This window comes from Larus michahellis, chromosome 6 (assembly GCF_964199755.1).
Source record: "Larus michahellis chromosome 6, bLarMic1.1, whole genome shotgun sequence".
Taxonomy (NCBI): domain Eukaryota; kingdom Metazoa; phylum Chordata; class Aves; order Charadriiformes; family Laridae; genus Larus; species Larus michahellis.
In genome coordinates, this window is record NC_133901.1 from 60,254,545 (window position 1) to 60,273,489 (window position 18,945).

The window sequence follows — 18,945 nt, forward strand, 5'->3', positions numbered from 1 at the left end:
TAAATGTCTCTCATCTTTTACAGTTTTGAAGAGATTTATAGGCTATTTAGCAAAGACAGCTATTAATATGAATTTTGCATTCACAGGAGTGACCGAACATGCAAACAGGTGGGCCTAATGGCATATTGTTGCATTTATTTCTGGTTCATTTGATTTGCCAAATGAGTGTAGAATCCACAGTTTCTCTGTACTGTTTGTGAAGACTGCCATGACTCAAGATCTTGCTTAACTATGTTAAGCATATCATGCAAGAAAACATGACTCATCTGTCTAGTAAATCCACACCTATGGCGGACAGTGCTGAAAGAGCTCTAAGCTACCCTGGTTTTGTACTGGAACAGAATGTATTCACATGAAAGGTTATGATGACTTCTCTGTGAGGTGGCAGCCTCTGGCAGAGGAGTAATAGCTTCTAAAGCTACTTTCATTAGATTCAGAAGAGCATGTCTGTCTAAGCATTAAATTTATTAGCTTCCATTTCATGTCACAACATGTGCTGTCACTCCGATGAGCTGAAACAGTTTCTTAATTTTGTATGGGCAGGCACCTCTGTGCTGTGAGTAGAAGTATTCCTAGTGACCTAATGTCTCTACAATGCTAGCAGGCTTTTTGCTCTGTGTTTTGGGCTTAAAATATATGCTAAATATTTTCATACCAGGGACTTTTTGGTCTCTGAGCACTCTCTTCCCTCTCTTGCACCTATGTGCAAGCTAACACATAGGCAAAATGAAGATAAGCATTTCCTATACTCCCTTGCAGGCATATAGGTGTCTGATGGGTATGTTCATTTGAACAAAAGCAGCTTCTCTCCAAACGTTTGTGCCCCAACTGCATAGCACCTTATTGAAAAACACATTACTAGAAGCATGAAAACAGATGGATAGGATCAGAATCTTATTAATTTGGATGGACTGCTAGTTCTTGTCATGTGTCCAGCACTTTAGATTAAATGGCTTATCATACTTGTAACTGATGGTCATTATTTTTGTCAACGTATCTTTTAAAGGCTTTCTTACTGCAATGTCATGCTGGCATAAACAAACAATTGTCATTTAATGAAACTGTTTTGTTCTGTTGGATTAAAAAGTAATGTCTTGTGATACATACAACGGATCTCTCAAGTATGTGGCTACATTTTCTAGCACCAAAATAGCATTAACTCCCAATCACAAACTTCCTCTTTTTTGATCCTCTTTCTGTCCTATTAGGATGAGATAGCCGAAATGAAGAAGAAACTGAAAACTGTGACACATCAGGTGGATCAGCTGAAAGAGGAGATTGCAGACAAAGAAGCAGCCCTTGTGAAAGCACATCTAGAACATCAGCGAACAGAGAAGGAGAAGGAATCATTGAAAGTAAGAGTCTTTACGCATACACCTTCTTACAAAGGATAGTTTCCATGATTTCACAAACTGCATTATGTCCTTGGTCTGTGGTAGTTCTTTCGCTGTATTTAAATAAAATATTCTGTAATTGAAACACAAGATCTCAGTACCTTTTAGAGGTATTAGTTACACAAATCTTCCATACATCTGATGAATCTAACCTCTGCCTATAATTATAATCAGAAAGGTCCTGAATTGTCTGTTGGAAGTTTTAAATCTCTTGATGACTGAATAGTTTTACTAAAAAGTTCCATTTTGCTTGCAGAAATTTGGATTTTGGGGATAGCCTGCTTCCAGCAAACTTTTTAATATAGACCCTTATAATTCAAGTTTTTCTTTTTAAAAGCTTTTTTTCTCTGCTGTTTTTAAGTGCAAACCCCATTATATTACACTTCACAATCTTGTATTTCTCTGTGACTTAGCAAGCATTAGTTTTCTGGGAGTTAGGCAGTGCCTTTTAGTAGGTCCCTCTGCACAAAAAGTTATTTTAATATTGTGGTATAATGCAGCAAGAATCTGTTTTAAATCAAAGGAAATTTGAGCTTGAAGCTCTGGTTCTTCTTCTCAGCACTGGCTGCAGCCCATCCTTAGATAAGCTATTAGATTTGTGGTGATATCTCAACTCAATTTGCTGCACTCTCAAAAGGTTTAAGGAGTTAGTGTCCACATCAGCTTATTTTTTCTCTCCACTAAGCACTAGAAAAAAAAACAAAGCCAGGAAACAAACAACATCCCCCAAAACAAAAGTCCCCTGCCACTTTCTGCAATGTTTTTCTTTTGTCAGTTTATTGCTATGCTGCAATGACGCCTTGTGTTTTCAGCCCCTCTCAGCACATTACAGTTATGACATGATGTCAATAGAGCTTTGTAAAAAGGTGATGAATTTGTGTTCTTGTACTTGATCTGTCTCAGAATTGTCCTATCAGTGGTGGAGAAGTCAAACAGCGTCTCATTTCCTGTGTGCAACTTTCTGCCTTAACTAGTCCCCAATTCTGTCTCATCACCTCAGAACTGTCTGCCATCCCTTTGACAAACATGTGCTCGCTACATGGTTTACCCACTCAATTATTCACTAGCAAGTATGTCCATACACTGACATCACATTACTGACTAGCTTCAGGGCATTGTGGTCTTCTGCCTGGGTGTCTCTGCTGAATACTAAAGCAGAAGAGAATTCAAAGAGGGAGCTGATTGACACAGGCACAAAAGAACCCAATTATTTGTGTAGCAAACCGGCTTCAATTTGTCCTGTTTGCGCTGATGTGGAGGAAGCAAGCAAGCTGTTCCTGGGAAATCAGTTTAAAGAACACACTAAATCATGGAGAAGTGGGATTCATAGAAATGAGACTATACAGACATTAGATTTATGCTTGCCTCGGCTAGCATAAAGGTCTTTAAAATGTGTAATAATGGTAAATGAAACAGAGGATGCCTGATCCAAGCTGCATTAAAGCCAGTACAATGCCATCTTTTGGTTTCAGTTGACTTTCATACAGGCTTGCGAATCAGACTGGTTTGACAAAGCATCCAAATGTTGAAAAATACATTATCCGAAAGATGTAAGAACTATGGCCCTCCAGGTCTGAGCTGCTGTCAAATGCTTTAGTATACTTTTGTAGATGTTCATGCATGTCTCTTTTTTTTTTTTAGTGTTTTCTAGAAATCTGGATGTAAAACCTACAACTTGTTGTTATTTCAGTATTCTGTCCAGCCCCAGTTATACCTTTTATAAAATTCTTATTTTCCTCCCACTTCTATAACAAATAAAAAAACCCTCTTGACTTATGCTAATAGTTCAGAATCTAAACAAGAATTTGGTTTGAGTTATAGACATAGGTCCCATATAAATTCTTCTTTCTTGCTCACTGTTCTTCAGTTCTTACAAACTCTCTGAACCAACTTCAAATCAGCTGTGCTGATTTACGGCAGTTTCAGACCTGGCCATTTTTCTGCATGCACAGTGACTGTGTTTATTCATTTCCTTTTCTCTTACCTAATATACACAGACCCTCATACTGTAGTTTTTAGCATATTTAATCTCACTGAAAGTCCTGTTAGCTTGTGGGGCCTCTGTGTGGCTTAAAGTATTTATGTTCTTTACTATAAAAGGCAGTTCAGATTTACTTTAACGTAGTGCATTCCAGTGAGGAGATTTGTTTATATGAATGTTTGCTGCCAACATCTAATGCCATTTCTTGTTTACAACTCATATTTTTTTTGACATAAGGAGAACATAGAATTTTGATATATTAAAAAAATATTATCCAGCAATGCCAAACGCATGAGCAGTTTTACATTTGTAGACAGCTTTTGCACAGTGTTGATTGCATTTCAATATGAAGTGGCTTGCATTTTTGTTTGGCTGATGGATTCTGATGAACATCTAACACTGAGTAAGAGAGATATGAATGTTGCACATATGGGAAAATGAGAATTTTATTAAAGAAAATAAGAATGGAACAAGCTATTTTATTATGACGATGGAACTGTTTCTGTCTTAAATCAACATTTTTGCAGGTGCAGCCTTCATCACAGCCTCATTCTTTCAGCATTGGATGATGCTCTTTCACAAAAGGCAGCCTGAACATCATCCTTCATAAGGGTCAGAGTTGTGGCAAAGTCTTTGAGTCAAGGCTTGAAAGTTTTCCCATCTATCTGTGAAAATGACTGTAGTCAGCTAGTTCCATCTTGGCTCTAAGTAATTTCCTAGCAACGACAGAAATTTCTAATAATCCAAGAAAACCTTATTAGTTTTTATTTACATACATCCCTTGAATTATAGAGTTCATGACAATGGGATAGAATTATTGGGCACGTTCCAGTGTTTGTTTACATTAGTGGTGTGTGATCACCGTAGTAGTGCATTACTTCTGCACTTAGGGACAGTGCCTCTTTTTCCCAGTCTTCCTCATCTACACACCCACTAAAAAAGTGCTAAAGCTCATTAATTTTGCTGTTCCATGCCTGGTTACCATCATCTCCACCAATTCTGGTATTCCAGTCTGAAGCCTGTCCTGAGTTGATGCTGATTTGTATTACATAGCATAGATTGTTGCCCTTTCCACCAAGGTGAACTATCCTTCCTCACATCCCAGACTGACTTTCAACTTTGAATAACAATTCCATTGAAAAGCTTTCCAAATATGACCTATTTAATTTAAAAAAAAAAATGTTATTAAATGAGATGTCCCTGTACTACAACTTGAACCATTGTCAAATATAAAACTTCATTCAAATTTCTATTTTGTATAACACAACGATTTTAAGACAGTGTTTATGACATATTTTTATGTGTCTTCATGCTTACTTGTCTTAGTGATTTGTTCTCAAAAAGCAACAAAATATGTACATCTCAGGAAACTAAAAGAATGTATAAAATTTTATTAAAATCCTAACTCTTAATCTCAGATTTATGTAATGGGAATTTGTTACTAAGCGCAGTTTACCTATATTCTTTGACTCCATCAGGCTGAACTGCTTAAGATGAAAAAACAGGCTCTGGAAACCAAACAATTTATAGAAAATCAGGAGGCAGAAGAGAGAAAACTCCTAAAAATCATTGCTGAAGCTGATGCTGAGAGGCTGAAGCAGAAGAAGGAATTTGACCAGGTAGAATCTCTAATTTGGCTTTTCAAACACACTGCATTCTGTTCCCTTATTTGCCCAGTGTACTTTTACGATCAAGATCCTCAGCTATTGTAAATGTGGTACTTCTAAAGCTTTATAGTGCCATTGAAACAAAAATGTTAAGACGTTGAAATGAATGTAGTTCATGCTACGTTGAATACGTAGTTTATATTCTTCAGGTGACTGAATAGAAGAAACTATTAGGCCCTTGCCGTATTTCTTTCAATAATAACAGTGAAACCTCTTAATGCATATGATTTTGACTGACGCAAATATAGTCATGATACTTTGGGATTGTACTGAGGAACTGTAACTGAGATTATCCCTTTGCCCTGCATCTTTAGGTTATCAATGAGAGAGATATCCTAGGATCCCAGCTTGTTCGACGCAATGATGAAGTGGCTTTGCTCTATGAAAAGATAAAAATTCAGCAGTCTGTCTTAAACAAGGGTGAAACCCAATACCGACAAAGAATGGAAGACATCCGACTTCTGAAGCTGGAGATCAAAAAACTTCGGCGTGAGAAGGGAATACTTGGCAAGAGTGTGGCTAATGTGGAGGAGCTCAGGTAGAGAAAGTGATTGAATACATTTCTATAGTGACCTTATCCATGATTCTGTGTTTGAGACAGAAAATATATTTTATGCATCGTAAAGACTTGTATCAACCAATATTATACCTTGGAGAAGGGGATTGTTTGGTTTGACCTCAAACATAGAGTGGATTAAATTCACAAAACCATTTATCAGCAATTAAGAAAATTAACATATAAGAAGGAGGAAAGGAGGAAAAAAGACATCTTGGCCAAAATTGAAATAGTTTTCGTATTTCCCCTCATACTGTGAGTTACTGCCTAAAGAATAAACTCAACAGACAGCAGCAGAAAAGGTGTTCATAGTTCAGTGAGCTACTTAGAGGTACTCAAAGCCCAAATTAGTGGAACTGCTTTTTATGAGGCAATCCACAGAGGATGGGGCACACTTGACATATTTATAACAAACCCCTGCACATTTTCAGAGCTCTCTTCTTCCAGATTTATATGCAGACCTGCTCTCTGAGAAAGATTTAGTTAAATTTTTGTTGAAGGTTGTGTTTCTTTAGAACAGAAGTTTAATAGTCCCAGCCTGATTTATCTTCTTCTTCTCTGGCTTAATGTTCCCCATCTCTTTTTTTAACCCTCACGTATTTGAGGTGTATTCTTTGCTGATGGGAAACTATTGTCATTTTCTATAGAATCAGTCTTGGTTTGTAAGGAGAGGCAGCTGTGTTTTTAGCAGATAACCATAATACTAATTCTATGTAGATACCACAGGTTTGGGCGAAGTCTTTACCTTAACTGTATCAGTATAATTCCATGGCTTTCACTGGAGCAAATTAACTTCAGTCTGTGGCCAGTCCCATTGACTCCAGCAGAATTATGCCAGTTTGATTTGGTGTAACAGAAAAGAGAACTGGACAAAACATTAGCAGTTGCAGTTTTCATCGACGGACTGCAGACAGGAATAGGATTTGAACTTGCTGCCCAAATGCATTCAGCTAAAAGTCGGTGATGGTATTGAAGTATAGTGTGACACATGCCATGATGGGTGGATCAATTCTTGCTAACTGCAGCAGCAATCACATACTTTAATGAAGTCCAAAACCATCATGAAAACTGCCTGTCGAAAGACTCCATTTATCACTTGTGCTGCTAATTAGCTTCTTGATTTGCCAATTGGAGATGTGGGCTTTTTTCCTCTTCCATAACCTTGTCCAACCTCACAGTTAAAAAAATGCCTTTTTCTCTCTAGTGAGCTAAAGGCAACTCTGAGCTTAGCAGGAAAAGATTCAGTGGGGGAGTAGGCACATGGTGATCCTCCATCCCCTTTCCCCTTGGAGAATTTACAGGATCCACCCACCAAAGTGATAAGGGTTGGACCATCGCAATCCTGCACCTCAAGCCCCACATCCCCACCATAGGAGTGTAGTTGTCAAAGCATCTTGGGAGCACCCAATTAATTTTAAATTCAGCAACGAATCGCCCTTGAAATTCCTTGAGGAGAGGTAGTAAAAGAAATCAAACTTAGGTTCTCTAAAGAACAGTGTCCATCATACTTAGGACCTAGAGTGTGTTTTATTTACTGTATTGTGTGAGACATGTAGATTTAAAACCTTCTTTCAAACACAAGCTGTCAGATTCAATACAGGGGTAACTGGGTATGACTCCATAACTGATTTGCAGGTTACTCTAGAAGAATTAACTGGCCTTTAGGTACATGGGAAGATGTGGGCAGTAAGATCCAGTAGGCTGTGGAGTAGATGCCCCAGGCACTGATGAAAAGTCCCATTTTTCAGCCATTCTTCTAAAGTGTCTAACTGTCTTATCTTATGGTTCCACCTGTGTAGTGGTATCGGTGTTGACTATTAATCTCAAGAGTCACTTTGCCAGTGCAGTAGTGCATGGGAGTATGGTTTATTAATGTTTATTGTGCTTGGGTCACATTGATGTGGGTTTGGTGTGTTTTTTTTCTTTTTGTTTTATGCTGGTCTTAAGACAGGAGGTTCATCACATGCGGAAGGAACTATTAAGGGAACAGACTCGGTGTAAAGTTTTGGAAGAAGAACTGGAGAATCCCCTGAATGTTCACAGATGGAGAAAATTAGAGGTGATGTCTCAGCATTTCAAGTTCCCAAAGCCCATATTACCAAATCAGTGACACAGCACAAAGCCTATTTAGTTTACTGTTATGCAAATTATGTGGAGAGGCAGGCAGACTGAAATTTCCATAGTACCAGTGGAATGGTTAACTGCTGAATGATTTCCTTGCACAATGCAATCAGTGTTATTTTTGTGTCATTTTCTCAATGAAAAACTGCAGAGGGATTTGTAAAGAGCCAGTCAAATGCTGAAGGGAATAAAGAATGCATAAGGTGAATTTAGGAGGAGGTGATTCCTTAAAATGGATGATGAGAAAGAGGATGATTTGGGAAAGATACAGTCCTACCCTCACCAGTTAGAGAGATGTATATGGGAAGAAAGCCAGAATTAGAAAGGGTCATGGAACAGGTGGACTGGGGAATGGATAGACACGGACAGAAGGTAAACTGCATCTGTGAGAAAAGGAAGAGGCCTCCACATAAACAGTGGTGGGCTCCCTTTACCAGGTAATGTGAGTTCTACTGTTATGTAAAAAGCAAATCTAAATTTTCACGCTATTTGAACCCACAAAATGAAGGGGAAAAATAAAAAATCTGTCAAGCACAGCCCAAATGTATGAACATCAGTTGGCATCACTGGATATTTTTGAAGTAAGTCAGAACCAGCTGAGATTTCTCTGTTGCATGGATCTCTGATTTGATGCCAGCCTAGGTTGCTTGGCTTCTCTAATAATGAGTGCTAGCCCCTACAGAAGCAGAGCTGAATATTTTGGCTGTGCTTACTAGCATGATAGTTCATTTCTGATCTTTCCATGCTGAGCTTGAAGCTGAACGGTGTGTTTGGCTTTTCTCATGGAAGGGAGATAAAATGCAGGATGCTGAACTAGGTTAAAGACATCCAGGTACAATCTCCAGGAGCACCTTGTAACAAAGGAAAATCAGGCCGGTCAAAACATCCAGTGTTGGGAAAATGACTGTATGAATAGACTGATAATGGGAAATGACGTCTCTCCATTCTAGGTCACTGGTTTGTGTTTGGAAGACAGAAAGGCCAGCAGATGGCTAGATCCATATGAAATAATCCTGATGGGGTTTTGGTTCAATTCCTAATGAAGAAAAACTCTCATATCCCTACACGTGTCACAAATTGGCACCATGTTTGGGCAGTGCTATAAAAAAAATGAAGGACTGAGTGGGTCATGGGGACTGAACTACTTTTTAGCCTGGTTTCTCAGGAAATGATGATGTGTTGTGAGCACTGCATGCATATCTGTGTTAGTGTCCCAGTTAGACTTGAACTGATTAGTCAATTTAGATAAAATCAGACAAAGGATTAAGAGCATTGAGATACCAAGTTCCTTATAAGCTCAAGCAAATATGCACAGAGCAGGACTTTATTGGAATCTTTAATGCAGCGTGAGTTTAATCCTTATGAGCCACCAGAGGCACCACATGAGAGAGGAGAAACCACGTGGGAGAGAGGTCGTGTGAATCCCTGAGGGGGGGAAAGCTTCAGCCAGAGTTTGCTCCTTATTAAAGGATCCAACAAGAAGATACAAAGTGGTAGGAAATTTAACTTTGCTGGCTGCTCCTCACAGAATTATTTGTTTGCTCCTTAGAGCTTCCTACAGATGCAATCTGTGATAAAAGAATAAAAAGGAGAGACATCTGCTAGCTCCTGGTCTTAACTTCTCAACTGACTATATTGCAGTTACTCTTTCTTTTGATCAAGAGAAAAATCTTCCTCTCCTTAAAACTCAATTGGCAGCGTTTGAAGTTCTTGAAACAGTGGGAAGTACTTGCACTGCTCTTCCTACGTCAGTGGGCAGTTTCAGTTTCTGCTAAAAATAACACTAACCTCTTTTCCTTCCCTGCCACATGGTTCTACCAATCTTCATTGGTTTGGGGGTTAAGCTCTGAAGGACCTCTATTTACACTAGTTGTTTTGAGGAGGGTTGATGAGTGTAATAGTGTTAAACATGAACATGCTCCAAGTCATCTTCAAGAGGCAGAAATTCCGTTTTCAGGACTGCTTGTATAAATGCCATTTAAAAAAACCACCACAACTACCCCACCCCCACGCCCCCATTTTGTATCTGTCACTTTTAGACAGTTAGATATTACGGTTTTCATTTGCAAGCAAGAAACACTAGCTTGTTGTAACGTATAATTTTTTGAGACTGCTCTTCTCTTGTCTAGGCCAGTGACCCAAGTACCTATGAGCTGATTCAGAAAATACAGAGGCTACAGAAGCAGCTTATCAGCAAGACAGGTGAAGTGATAGAGAAAGAATTGCTCCTTCAGGTACTGCAGCATCATTATGTTGTTGTATCTTATTAACATATGTGACTTACCCTGCATTCTCTGCTCAGATGTGCTTCCTGAATGTTTTTTGGATGCATGACTTGAATTTGTTTTGCATGCCCCTCAGATAGCTTTAGATGGCAGCACTGACACACTGAAAGAGAACAAATAGCAGCTGATTAGGTGATTTTTATATCCTGGTTACTGATACCTGGACAACTCTGGAAAATAAAATTAAAGGTTTGCTTTAGTTTATTCATGTCATAGATTAGTCTTCAAGTCAGTGTTAGACTTTTGGAAGTTTTTTGTCCTATTAAACATGCCTGTAACAACCAGGACATGAAGGAGAATCCTTGTTTGATTCCATTTGTGCTTAGCTTGGCTTTTGGCAGAAGGAACCCTACAAAGTTTGTGTGATTTAGATATGTTGCTGTCTGGGCCATGTTTGACTTCAAGGTCTTTGTGCTGAACTTTGCCAAAATGCAATTTTTGTGATAGCTTATCTTTTTTTAACTGTATCAGATGTCCCTTAACCTCAGGGATACCAACAAGATTTATCTTGTAGAATCAAGGAGAGACTATATTCCTGTAGTGCAAACATTGCTATCAAATATAACAAAAAAGGACTGTCTTTAGGCTTCAACCGTAAGTGTAAAGCTGGGGAATTCATCTTCTCTCTGATGACTGTAGGGATAGCTACAGTTTGCCAGTTCAAGGTATGATTTTAACATCTTCGTGTTAAATACCCTAATAGTCTTGATACCTATGGGGTATCACTCAATGGAGAGTAGAATGTGACCTGAAGCTCCTTCCGTCTTGAGAAGAAGCTCAGCAGATGTTATCAAGGCAGCGTTTGTCTCTCTTTATTGTTTCATAGGAAAAAATAGATCTGCAATTTCATTTGAAGGTAACGTATGGCTATTTATGCCTTTGCAAGGAAAAATGTAATCTTTGTTGCGTAGCACTGAAATGCTATCAGTGAAATAGTTTGTTAGCTTAAACAAAATGTAGCAAAAATAGCTTAAAACTTGCTATGCTTTACCCATGCACAAACACAGTTGTTAGATTTTGACATAGTCTCTATGTGTATCTTGCCTTATCCTCAGTGTGCTTCCATTTAGCTATTATCCTTATTTAGAAGTGAAGAACTGAGATATAGAGGTACTAAGCTGCCTATCTAAGAAAGTCTTTGAAATACTAGGTATTTGAGTCTACGTTACTACACTAGCCATTGGCACAATCTTTCTGTCTATACAGAAGTCCTTCTGTGGCAACTCAAAATTTTTTTTTAATTAGACAAGTTTGGCTAAAAGAAATTTAGTTATTATATCTGGAATTGTTAATGAGATCCTTTGCGTCCTTACTTCAAGCAACAATTTCCTGTGCAGCAATGTTGAAATGAAGGTCTCTCTCTGTGAGATCGATGGTAAAGAAAAGGTTAAAAAATACCACACTCCACAGGGCTTCACACCATCAACAAGCTGAAATTCAGGGCTTCACCATCAACATTTCTGAGCTCTTCTCTGGTTTGCCACAATGTTTTTGAGTGCTCCACAATGGCTGAAATAGGGCTCTTACATAGCAGGGCGTGGATAAGGAGAGGTAACCAGAGATGGAGGACACCCCCCGGCTTATCTCCTCAAAGGGCTGTATGTCCTACTGGTCATTGGCGTAGGGCTTGCAAGCTAAGTGTACTAGCTGAGAGCTTCTTCTGCTGTGTGTCTGGATAACCTTGTATGAGTCATTTTATTGTTCTTTGGAGTGGTTTTCCTATATACATGTAACGTGGTATGACGATACCTGTTTTATGAAGTAGTCTGATACTCACTAAAGCAAAATGTTCGCTAATAACTTAGGAAACTGATGCTATCATGTTCCAAGCTCCTCTGGTGAAGGAGCGAGTGTGAGGAACACCTCCAGCAGAAGGAAATGAACGGAGAGCAGTAACGTTAACTTTTCAGGGGCAGCTGAGCTGTATGCACCAGGAGGGTTGCTTCACCAGGCCCCCTTCTGGGCAGTGTGTCCTATTAAATGGAGAGTGTAGGCTTGATCTTGACTGAAATTTACCGTTATGAGAAACAGCAGCAATTTAGCTCCTGCTTCTGGAATTATTTTTTTTCCCCTCAATATAATTTGTCTCGCTTAGTGAGTCTGCTGTCTGGCCAATATAACAGCCAGCGTATAAGGCACTACTCCCCCATAAGGTCTGGTCTGATCATTCCTTTATTATTTTCTTTTTCTTTTTTAAAATCCTGGTGAATTCCCTCATGCTTAAAGGCATTCAGCGTCTTTTTTTTCCTGGTCTTTTTTTTTTTCCTGGTCTTTTTTTTTTTCCTGGTCTTTTTTTTTTTTTTTATGGTTCTCTCCTGTCAGCTCAGTTCAGTCAGTTTCTGCTCATTTGCAGGATCGGGGGAATTGCTGATGACTTGACCTGTGCCTAGTTGGCGTAACGTGCCCTGTATTCATCATCAGAGACTGCAGGAGCTGAGGGATCCAAACTTATTAGTTTTCCCCATGTTGTGTTTGCTTGCGTAAGTCACGCCTCCTCACTCCCAGTCATCCTTATCCACATCTTGCCCTGTGACAAGAACATAGCCATTGCGTGTATCTGCTTTAAAACAATCTTAATCTTTTGCTTGCCATACATAACCATTTTTATGTGTGTGTGGCCATCATGCTGGCAGATAGAATATTTGTTGAAGGTGAAGCTTATGAGTGTCTGTGTCTGTGATTCCTGTGTGTGCATATTATGTAACTTAAATTCCCTCACATCAAAGTGTAGTAATACAATGGAGTGCAAAAACCAATATAGATTGAACATTGAGTGATTAAAAACAACTTTGGAATTTAGAAATAACCCCCGTCTGGAAATGGTTGAGCCCAGTGTCAGCAACCTGCAGTTTGATTTGTAGGGTATTCACCTTGCTGCATCCTCATGCAGCACCATAATGTTTGTATAAGCAAAAAAAAAAAAATTCCATTTGTATTGTATGCACTGTAGTTCTGTCTTTTGAGTGTTACTTTTTTTTTTAGCAAATTACCTTTTAGATAAAAGCTTGTTTATGCAGAGAACAATGTTTCGGGATAAGCTGGATATATAAATGAATATTTTTGCTAAGTAGGGATCACAGTGTACAGATTCATGTAGAAAAAACACCTGCTTACTTTACCTGCTCCTGTTGTGTATTCGATCACATCCTTTTTATTAGTTTTTTAACTATTTCTCACCTGTTACGTCTTTAAAAATGATGCAGCAGTAAAAGCATGCCACAATCCATGCTATGTGATTAAAAGAAAGGTTCGCTACATTTCAGTCAGAAAATTTTGATTGCTGACAGTACAGGAAGAACCCCGCTTGACTCGTAAGTTCCCATACAAAAATATCTTTCTTAACCTGTCAGTAGGGCACATTGTTTTGTATTGTACATTTACTGAGAGGTACTGAATATGCAAGATGATGAATGTTGTTTTTTTTAGAATGACTTTTCAGAGTTAAACACTTTAATAGAGACATAGAAAGATGTCCCGTGTTACAGAAATTATTAAACTCTTTTCTTGTTTCTGATTTATCTGTGCCCTGTAGCCACAGCATCTTGGGTTATAACCTATCAGCTCTCATACACCAAATAAGTGTGGACATCCTGAGACTTTGAAGAGTAGCTGCAGAGCAAGCGGTCATACTTTCTCCTTAACTCAGGCGTTGTCACAGTTGTGAGCTGCTGTGCTGATGAAAAACATTGTCTTAAAAATCAGATCCAAAACCAAGGTCTTGAATGCTTATGGTCAATAAAAATGCAATGGCATTTTTGCCAAACATAGGAAATGTTGCTTCAGGGTTAGCCAACATCCATGTTTGAGTCATTACCTTCCTTCTGAATTTGTGCAGTTGAAAGATAGAGCATTTTTTGGTTCTTTTCGAAGCCGTTGAGTAATACTGCAGGGCTTTATGGAGAAATGCGTTGTGTGTTAACCAAGGGTTTTCAATGATGGGTGAAGGTCTTTGTAAACACATGTGGTATGAGCAAAATGTATTGTATAGCCATACGATATAATTATTAATAAACAGAAGTGCTCTGCTGAACAAATCCCAACTGCAAAAAAATAATTACTCACTTTGTATGTGGGGCAAATCCCCCACGTGACTGAAGCTCTCTTGCTCTACTGCATGCTGAACTGTGATGTGGTAGACTTGCAGTGTAACATAGGACCTTGTTAGGATTATGATTAGTGTGATTTTGGGAACTTATCCCATTAAAAGTGAATTATGCACTGCTTTATTTGTTTCAAATGTAGTTCTTTCTCTTCAGAGCAAACTCCTCTAATTTGATTTTATGTCTGACTGAGCGGAATTTTATTCAGCTGCACGTCTTGGAATGGATAACAGTGGGAAGATTCGCATTTATGTCAGTTACCTCCATTGTCAGTCATCTCAGAAGAGTGTTTATAAATGTGAGAGAGATGTGCAACCAGGATTATTTGTGGAGGGAGGCAAAGGCAAATGTCTCTCATTTAAGCCTTGCATGTAGTAGTGAAAATATTGTTCTCCTGTACATATATATTTTTAGTCAGTATTGTTTTAAGTTGTCAACAATCAAAGATCAGGATTGGGCAGTCAGAATGTGATGCTTACAGGCTGTTAGCATTTTGAGCTCATGGTTTCAAAGCGTGCAAGGGCAAAAGGCATGATTAGCTCATATATCTGACTCAGAGATTACAGCCAGATAACACCCACATGTCCTTGTGTTGAGCCAAGTTCTGAGCTAAGTTTCAATCCCCCCAAAGAACTGATGGTCCCACTGACAGAGAGTAGGAGGAGCAGAGGGGACGCTGCTGTCTCCAGTATAAATCAGCAGAGTTTCATTTCAGGTATTGTAAGATACAGGGAGGAGAAAGCAAAAGGGACTTTCTCTGGGACCTTGGGCAGGTTACTTAGCTTTTGCATGCCTCACATCAAAAAGAAAGGGAATAAAATCATTTCCACTCTTATAGTGGTGTGTGAATGAATATATTAGAGACATGACTCAATTCAGTAGTAACAATAGCTAGCTAAAGACTCAAAATAGGCAGATGTTTTATTTCGTTTGTGCTAACTTGGTAGTAGAGCTGTTCTATCCAATTTGAGGTTCTTGTTGCTATAGTGTCTGAACATATACATAACCATCTTTATTTCTCAGAGCTGGTACTAAAGTTTCACAAAGAAATCTGCTTTAGAACAGTGCGTTACCACTAGGGTTTATGCAGGCTGGCAGCTACTGAAATCAAAGTTTTCTCCCAGCTAATGGAGGAGCTTTGGGATTTGCTTCCATGTATTTGTTATACAAAATTTTTCTGCCTACTTATTATCTAAAATACAGTTTTTTTCAATGTTGTATCATTTTTTTGAGCCCTGTTCATGACAGACTAGTCCTCTTGAAAATAATTTCTTTCCCTAGCTTGGCAGTTTCAAGAAGCATGCTTCCGCTAACTTCTTCATTGCTCTCACAGTGCTCTTGCAGCTTCCATTATGCAGCATGTAATGCAGAAAAGTGTGCTCAAATGCTGAGTAATAGATTTTCTCATCGGACAGCCTGCTAGGGAAAATAGGAGAATACACTCCTTTTACCTGCCTTTATTCTGGTACTTTTAAGGCCCAGTTCAGTTTTATTTTAGGTATTATCTGTACATCTTCAAAATAGCTGAGATTACTTTGCCCTCTCAAATTTGGCATTTATATATTTTCGGTGCTGAGTACAGGGTCTACTAGGATTTGAGAGTACAACCTACTTACATGTTACATGTAGGGTAGGTAGTCTGAGTTGGGGATTTTTTTGGCACAATTGTCTATTTTCATAAAAATAACTGCAATTCACTTCAGGAAGCTAATGACTGTAGAATCCCTAAGAGTCTCTTTTGACCTGCCCGTTATTGTTTCTCTGTCATCTTGCCTTTAGAGAGATTTTAGCAGAGGTAGTTTGGGAGAGTGCTTTCTGAGTGCTGAAACTTCCAGGTGAACTGCAAAATCCACTGCCAAAATACAATCCTTTCTTTACTGCTCCTTTATGATTTATATATAAAAGTTAACCTTTTGAAGGGATTTTTCTGTTCAAAAATGAAAAGGGAAATGTTCTTTTTGGCTTTTTATACTTTACTAGGATTTGCCTCTTTTCTATCTCTATTTCCTGGCGGATTTGACTTCCTCTGGAAGCACTGGATTAATGTCCTATCTTGTGGCTGAAGCTAGCAGCTCTCTCAGCCCTCAATTAAAGGGGTGAGTATATTGAGCTTTAGGCCTTTTCTATGCTTAAAAGTACCATTCCTACTGGCAAAAAGTCACTTTTCTGATTTAGCTTATACCAGCTCTTGAATGGCAGAAGACTTTCTTGCTAGTATAATTGCATCTAATTGCATAGCCAGTAGCTGGCATAGCCATGTCAGCACAAAGAAATTGCACCAATAACTGATAAAGCTAAGCTGGCAAAACTTCTAGCCATTTATCAAATGGTCCCTGACATGGAAAAAAAAAAGACAGAAAAATGTTTTTCTGTCCTTATAAAAACCTAAGCATTGGAATGTATCTTAAGGAAGACCAGAGAGAGAAAACAGTACCTGATGGAGTGTGGTTTGCAAGTTTATGACTCCAGTTCTAAGTTAGTGGCCAGAATTTAGAGGGATTTATATTGGAATATAGAAATGAGAAATACAGTAAGGACTCAGGCCCGACACTTACTTTTTGGCTCAGATGGGTATGAATCATTAAAAAAAAAAAGTTTACTTCCCCAGTGCCATGCAGAATTAGGCACCAGTGTGTCAAAGGCACACTGTAAGAATTGCCTTGATTTAGAATTGGACTCTGAAGAGAATCTCTGTTCTTTTTTCAAATAAAAAACTAATGTATTCCCATGAACTCTGGCTGTAACCCTGTTCTAACTAGTGATGAACAAAAAATACCTAATTATCAGTACAATATTTTGATGCACAACAGCCTACTGAGTTGGTGCCATCAAATTAATTTCAGTCTAGTGCCTTGAATATGATTTGAACTGGAGTCTCCAATGCAGTATGAAGTGACAGGTTCTTTCCTTCCTGTGCCACCCTTTTATTTTCCTTTTGTTGTGCTTGAAATGTTCATTGCTGAGCTAGGGCTTTGATTGGGGGTTTTGACTTTGACTGTAAGTGAAAATTTTTGGGTTTTAATATTGGTGTTAAGTTGAAGGATTAGTGTCTTTTAGTGATTCTATGCCTCGCCTGATGATTCCTCCATGCAATTAGAATTTCTTTAGTGCCTTTTGTTCTGCCACTGATATTATTTTTTCAAGTAATTTAATTATTTTTTTTTTTAACTTGATCCCGTATCCAGTAGGGTTCTGTACAAAACCCTTAGACTGAGCAAATTGTAGGATCATTGTGTTAATCCTTGCTGCATCTTGCCTGGGGTCGTATGCAATGCTGTGATGATGTAATAAGTAATCACATCGCATAAACAGGAAAGGTAAGAATCACCTCTGTGAAGGTCTATTGAGGGTCTACATATCTATCTGAAAGTTTTGTGTAAGCCTTAAGAATTCAATAGTGATTTGAGGGATGTTCAGTTCTTGCCCTAGCTCTCAGAAAGGAGTTGATTTCTATTTCTGCATATTTTGAATACGCTTCTTGGCGCATTAGTTTATTTTAGCCCTTCTAATCTCAGTCCATCTAGAATTAGAAGATGTTCTATGCTATAGAAACTTACAGCATGATAAACTGCTCTTAAAAACACACTGACATTTATATTCTTCCCTCCTCCCACATATGTTGCAATTCAAATGGAAGAGAATAACGTCTTCCCAGGAAAAACAGCCTTTTGGGCTTTTCTTGTTTAGGGTATGTTTTTTTAAACAGCGGTTTTGAAAAACTGGGTATGAAAAGTGCTGATCACTTCAATGTCATCAGGTGAAGATAATCAGCTGCTCTTTAGAGTACGAAAATAATTTTCCAATAAAATTAGTGCAAATATTTCTGGCACTGGGAAATGAGAAGCAAAGCAGATTACTTAGTGATTGAACAAAACATTTTTGGTGGTGAATTTTCTTAGTAGAAAAGTTTAATTTTTACTGAATCTTTGTGGAACTACATTGCCTTCATAAACAAAACAGATTTCACATGGTAAATAGTTTTGGACAGAAGCAAAGTGCATATTTATTTGAGAAATTAGAAGAAAACAGGTCAAAATAACTTCTGGGGATCTGCTCCATTTTTAGCTGATCTAATGGTGTTTTAGTCAGAAATATTCAGGTGCCATTTACAAAGATGAAGAATTTGCAGGTGGAGTAAAAGTCTCCTAGGGTTTATAGGTGGCAAACGTAGATGACTGCATAATCTGTTTCTAAAGTTTTTTAGAAAAATTGGTATATAGACTTGAGTTTGAGCTTGAAAGAGAGATCTAGTGGGTCATCAGATGCCATCCCTCCACAACATGCAAGATTGATTTAATTACACAAATACCATCCTTGATAGCTGAATGTCAGGTATAGATTTGTTTCCTGTGTTCTAATACGTGTACTCCCAGTCCATGAATTTTAGCATGCATGAGAGAGATTGTTGGCTTGAATTACCCTGTGGTTTATGGTTGTGACTTTTCTCCCACGCTTCTAACCTGCTGCTGTAGTCTAGCCCTGATGTTTCTGAAAAGCAAGAAGCAGATGTATTGGCTTACTCAGCATGGTGGTCCTGGAAGCTTTGGGGACTGAGTTTCATTTCTTCGTATTTTCCAGGAGTTTTAGTGAATTTTGACAATTCATGTAGCAACTGTTTGTGTCCAGACCCTTTTGTTGAATGAGAAGAGAATCACTACCCTGGCTGAAAGCAGTACTTCAGCGTAAGCACATTTAAGATTTAACAGCATTCAGATACTGAAAGGAGGAAGTCTCATATGTACCCGAGGTACATCGCTGTTATCTGTAATCTGTATCACAAAAGCAGAAACTGTGATCACCGAAGTATTTTATACAAATGTCTTGCATCTGATTTAAATCCA

General features: G+C 38.4%; 1 protein-coding gene across 1 annotated transcript in view; it reads left to right on the top strand.

The window, feature by feature from the left end:
- CFAP58 (cilia and flagella associated protein 58) overlaps positions 1–18,945 on the top strand; it is a 61,388-nt gene that overhangs the window by 26,525 nt on the left and 15,918 nt on the right. The window contains exons 11-15 of the mRNA XM_074591508.1: positions 1,209–1,355; positions 4,854–4,994; positions 5,357–5,580; positions 7,546–7,657; positions 9,849–9,953. Coding sequence (XP_074447609.1) covers positions 1,209–1,355; positions 4,854–4,994; positions 5,357–5,580; positions 7,546–7,657; positions 9,849–9,953 — 729 coding nt within the window. The remainder of the gene's footprint in view (positions 1–1,208; positions 1,356–4,853; positions 4,995–5,356; positions 5,581–7,545; positions 7,658–9,848; positions 9,954–18,945) is intronic.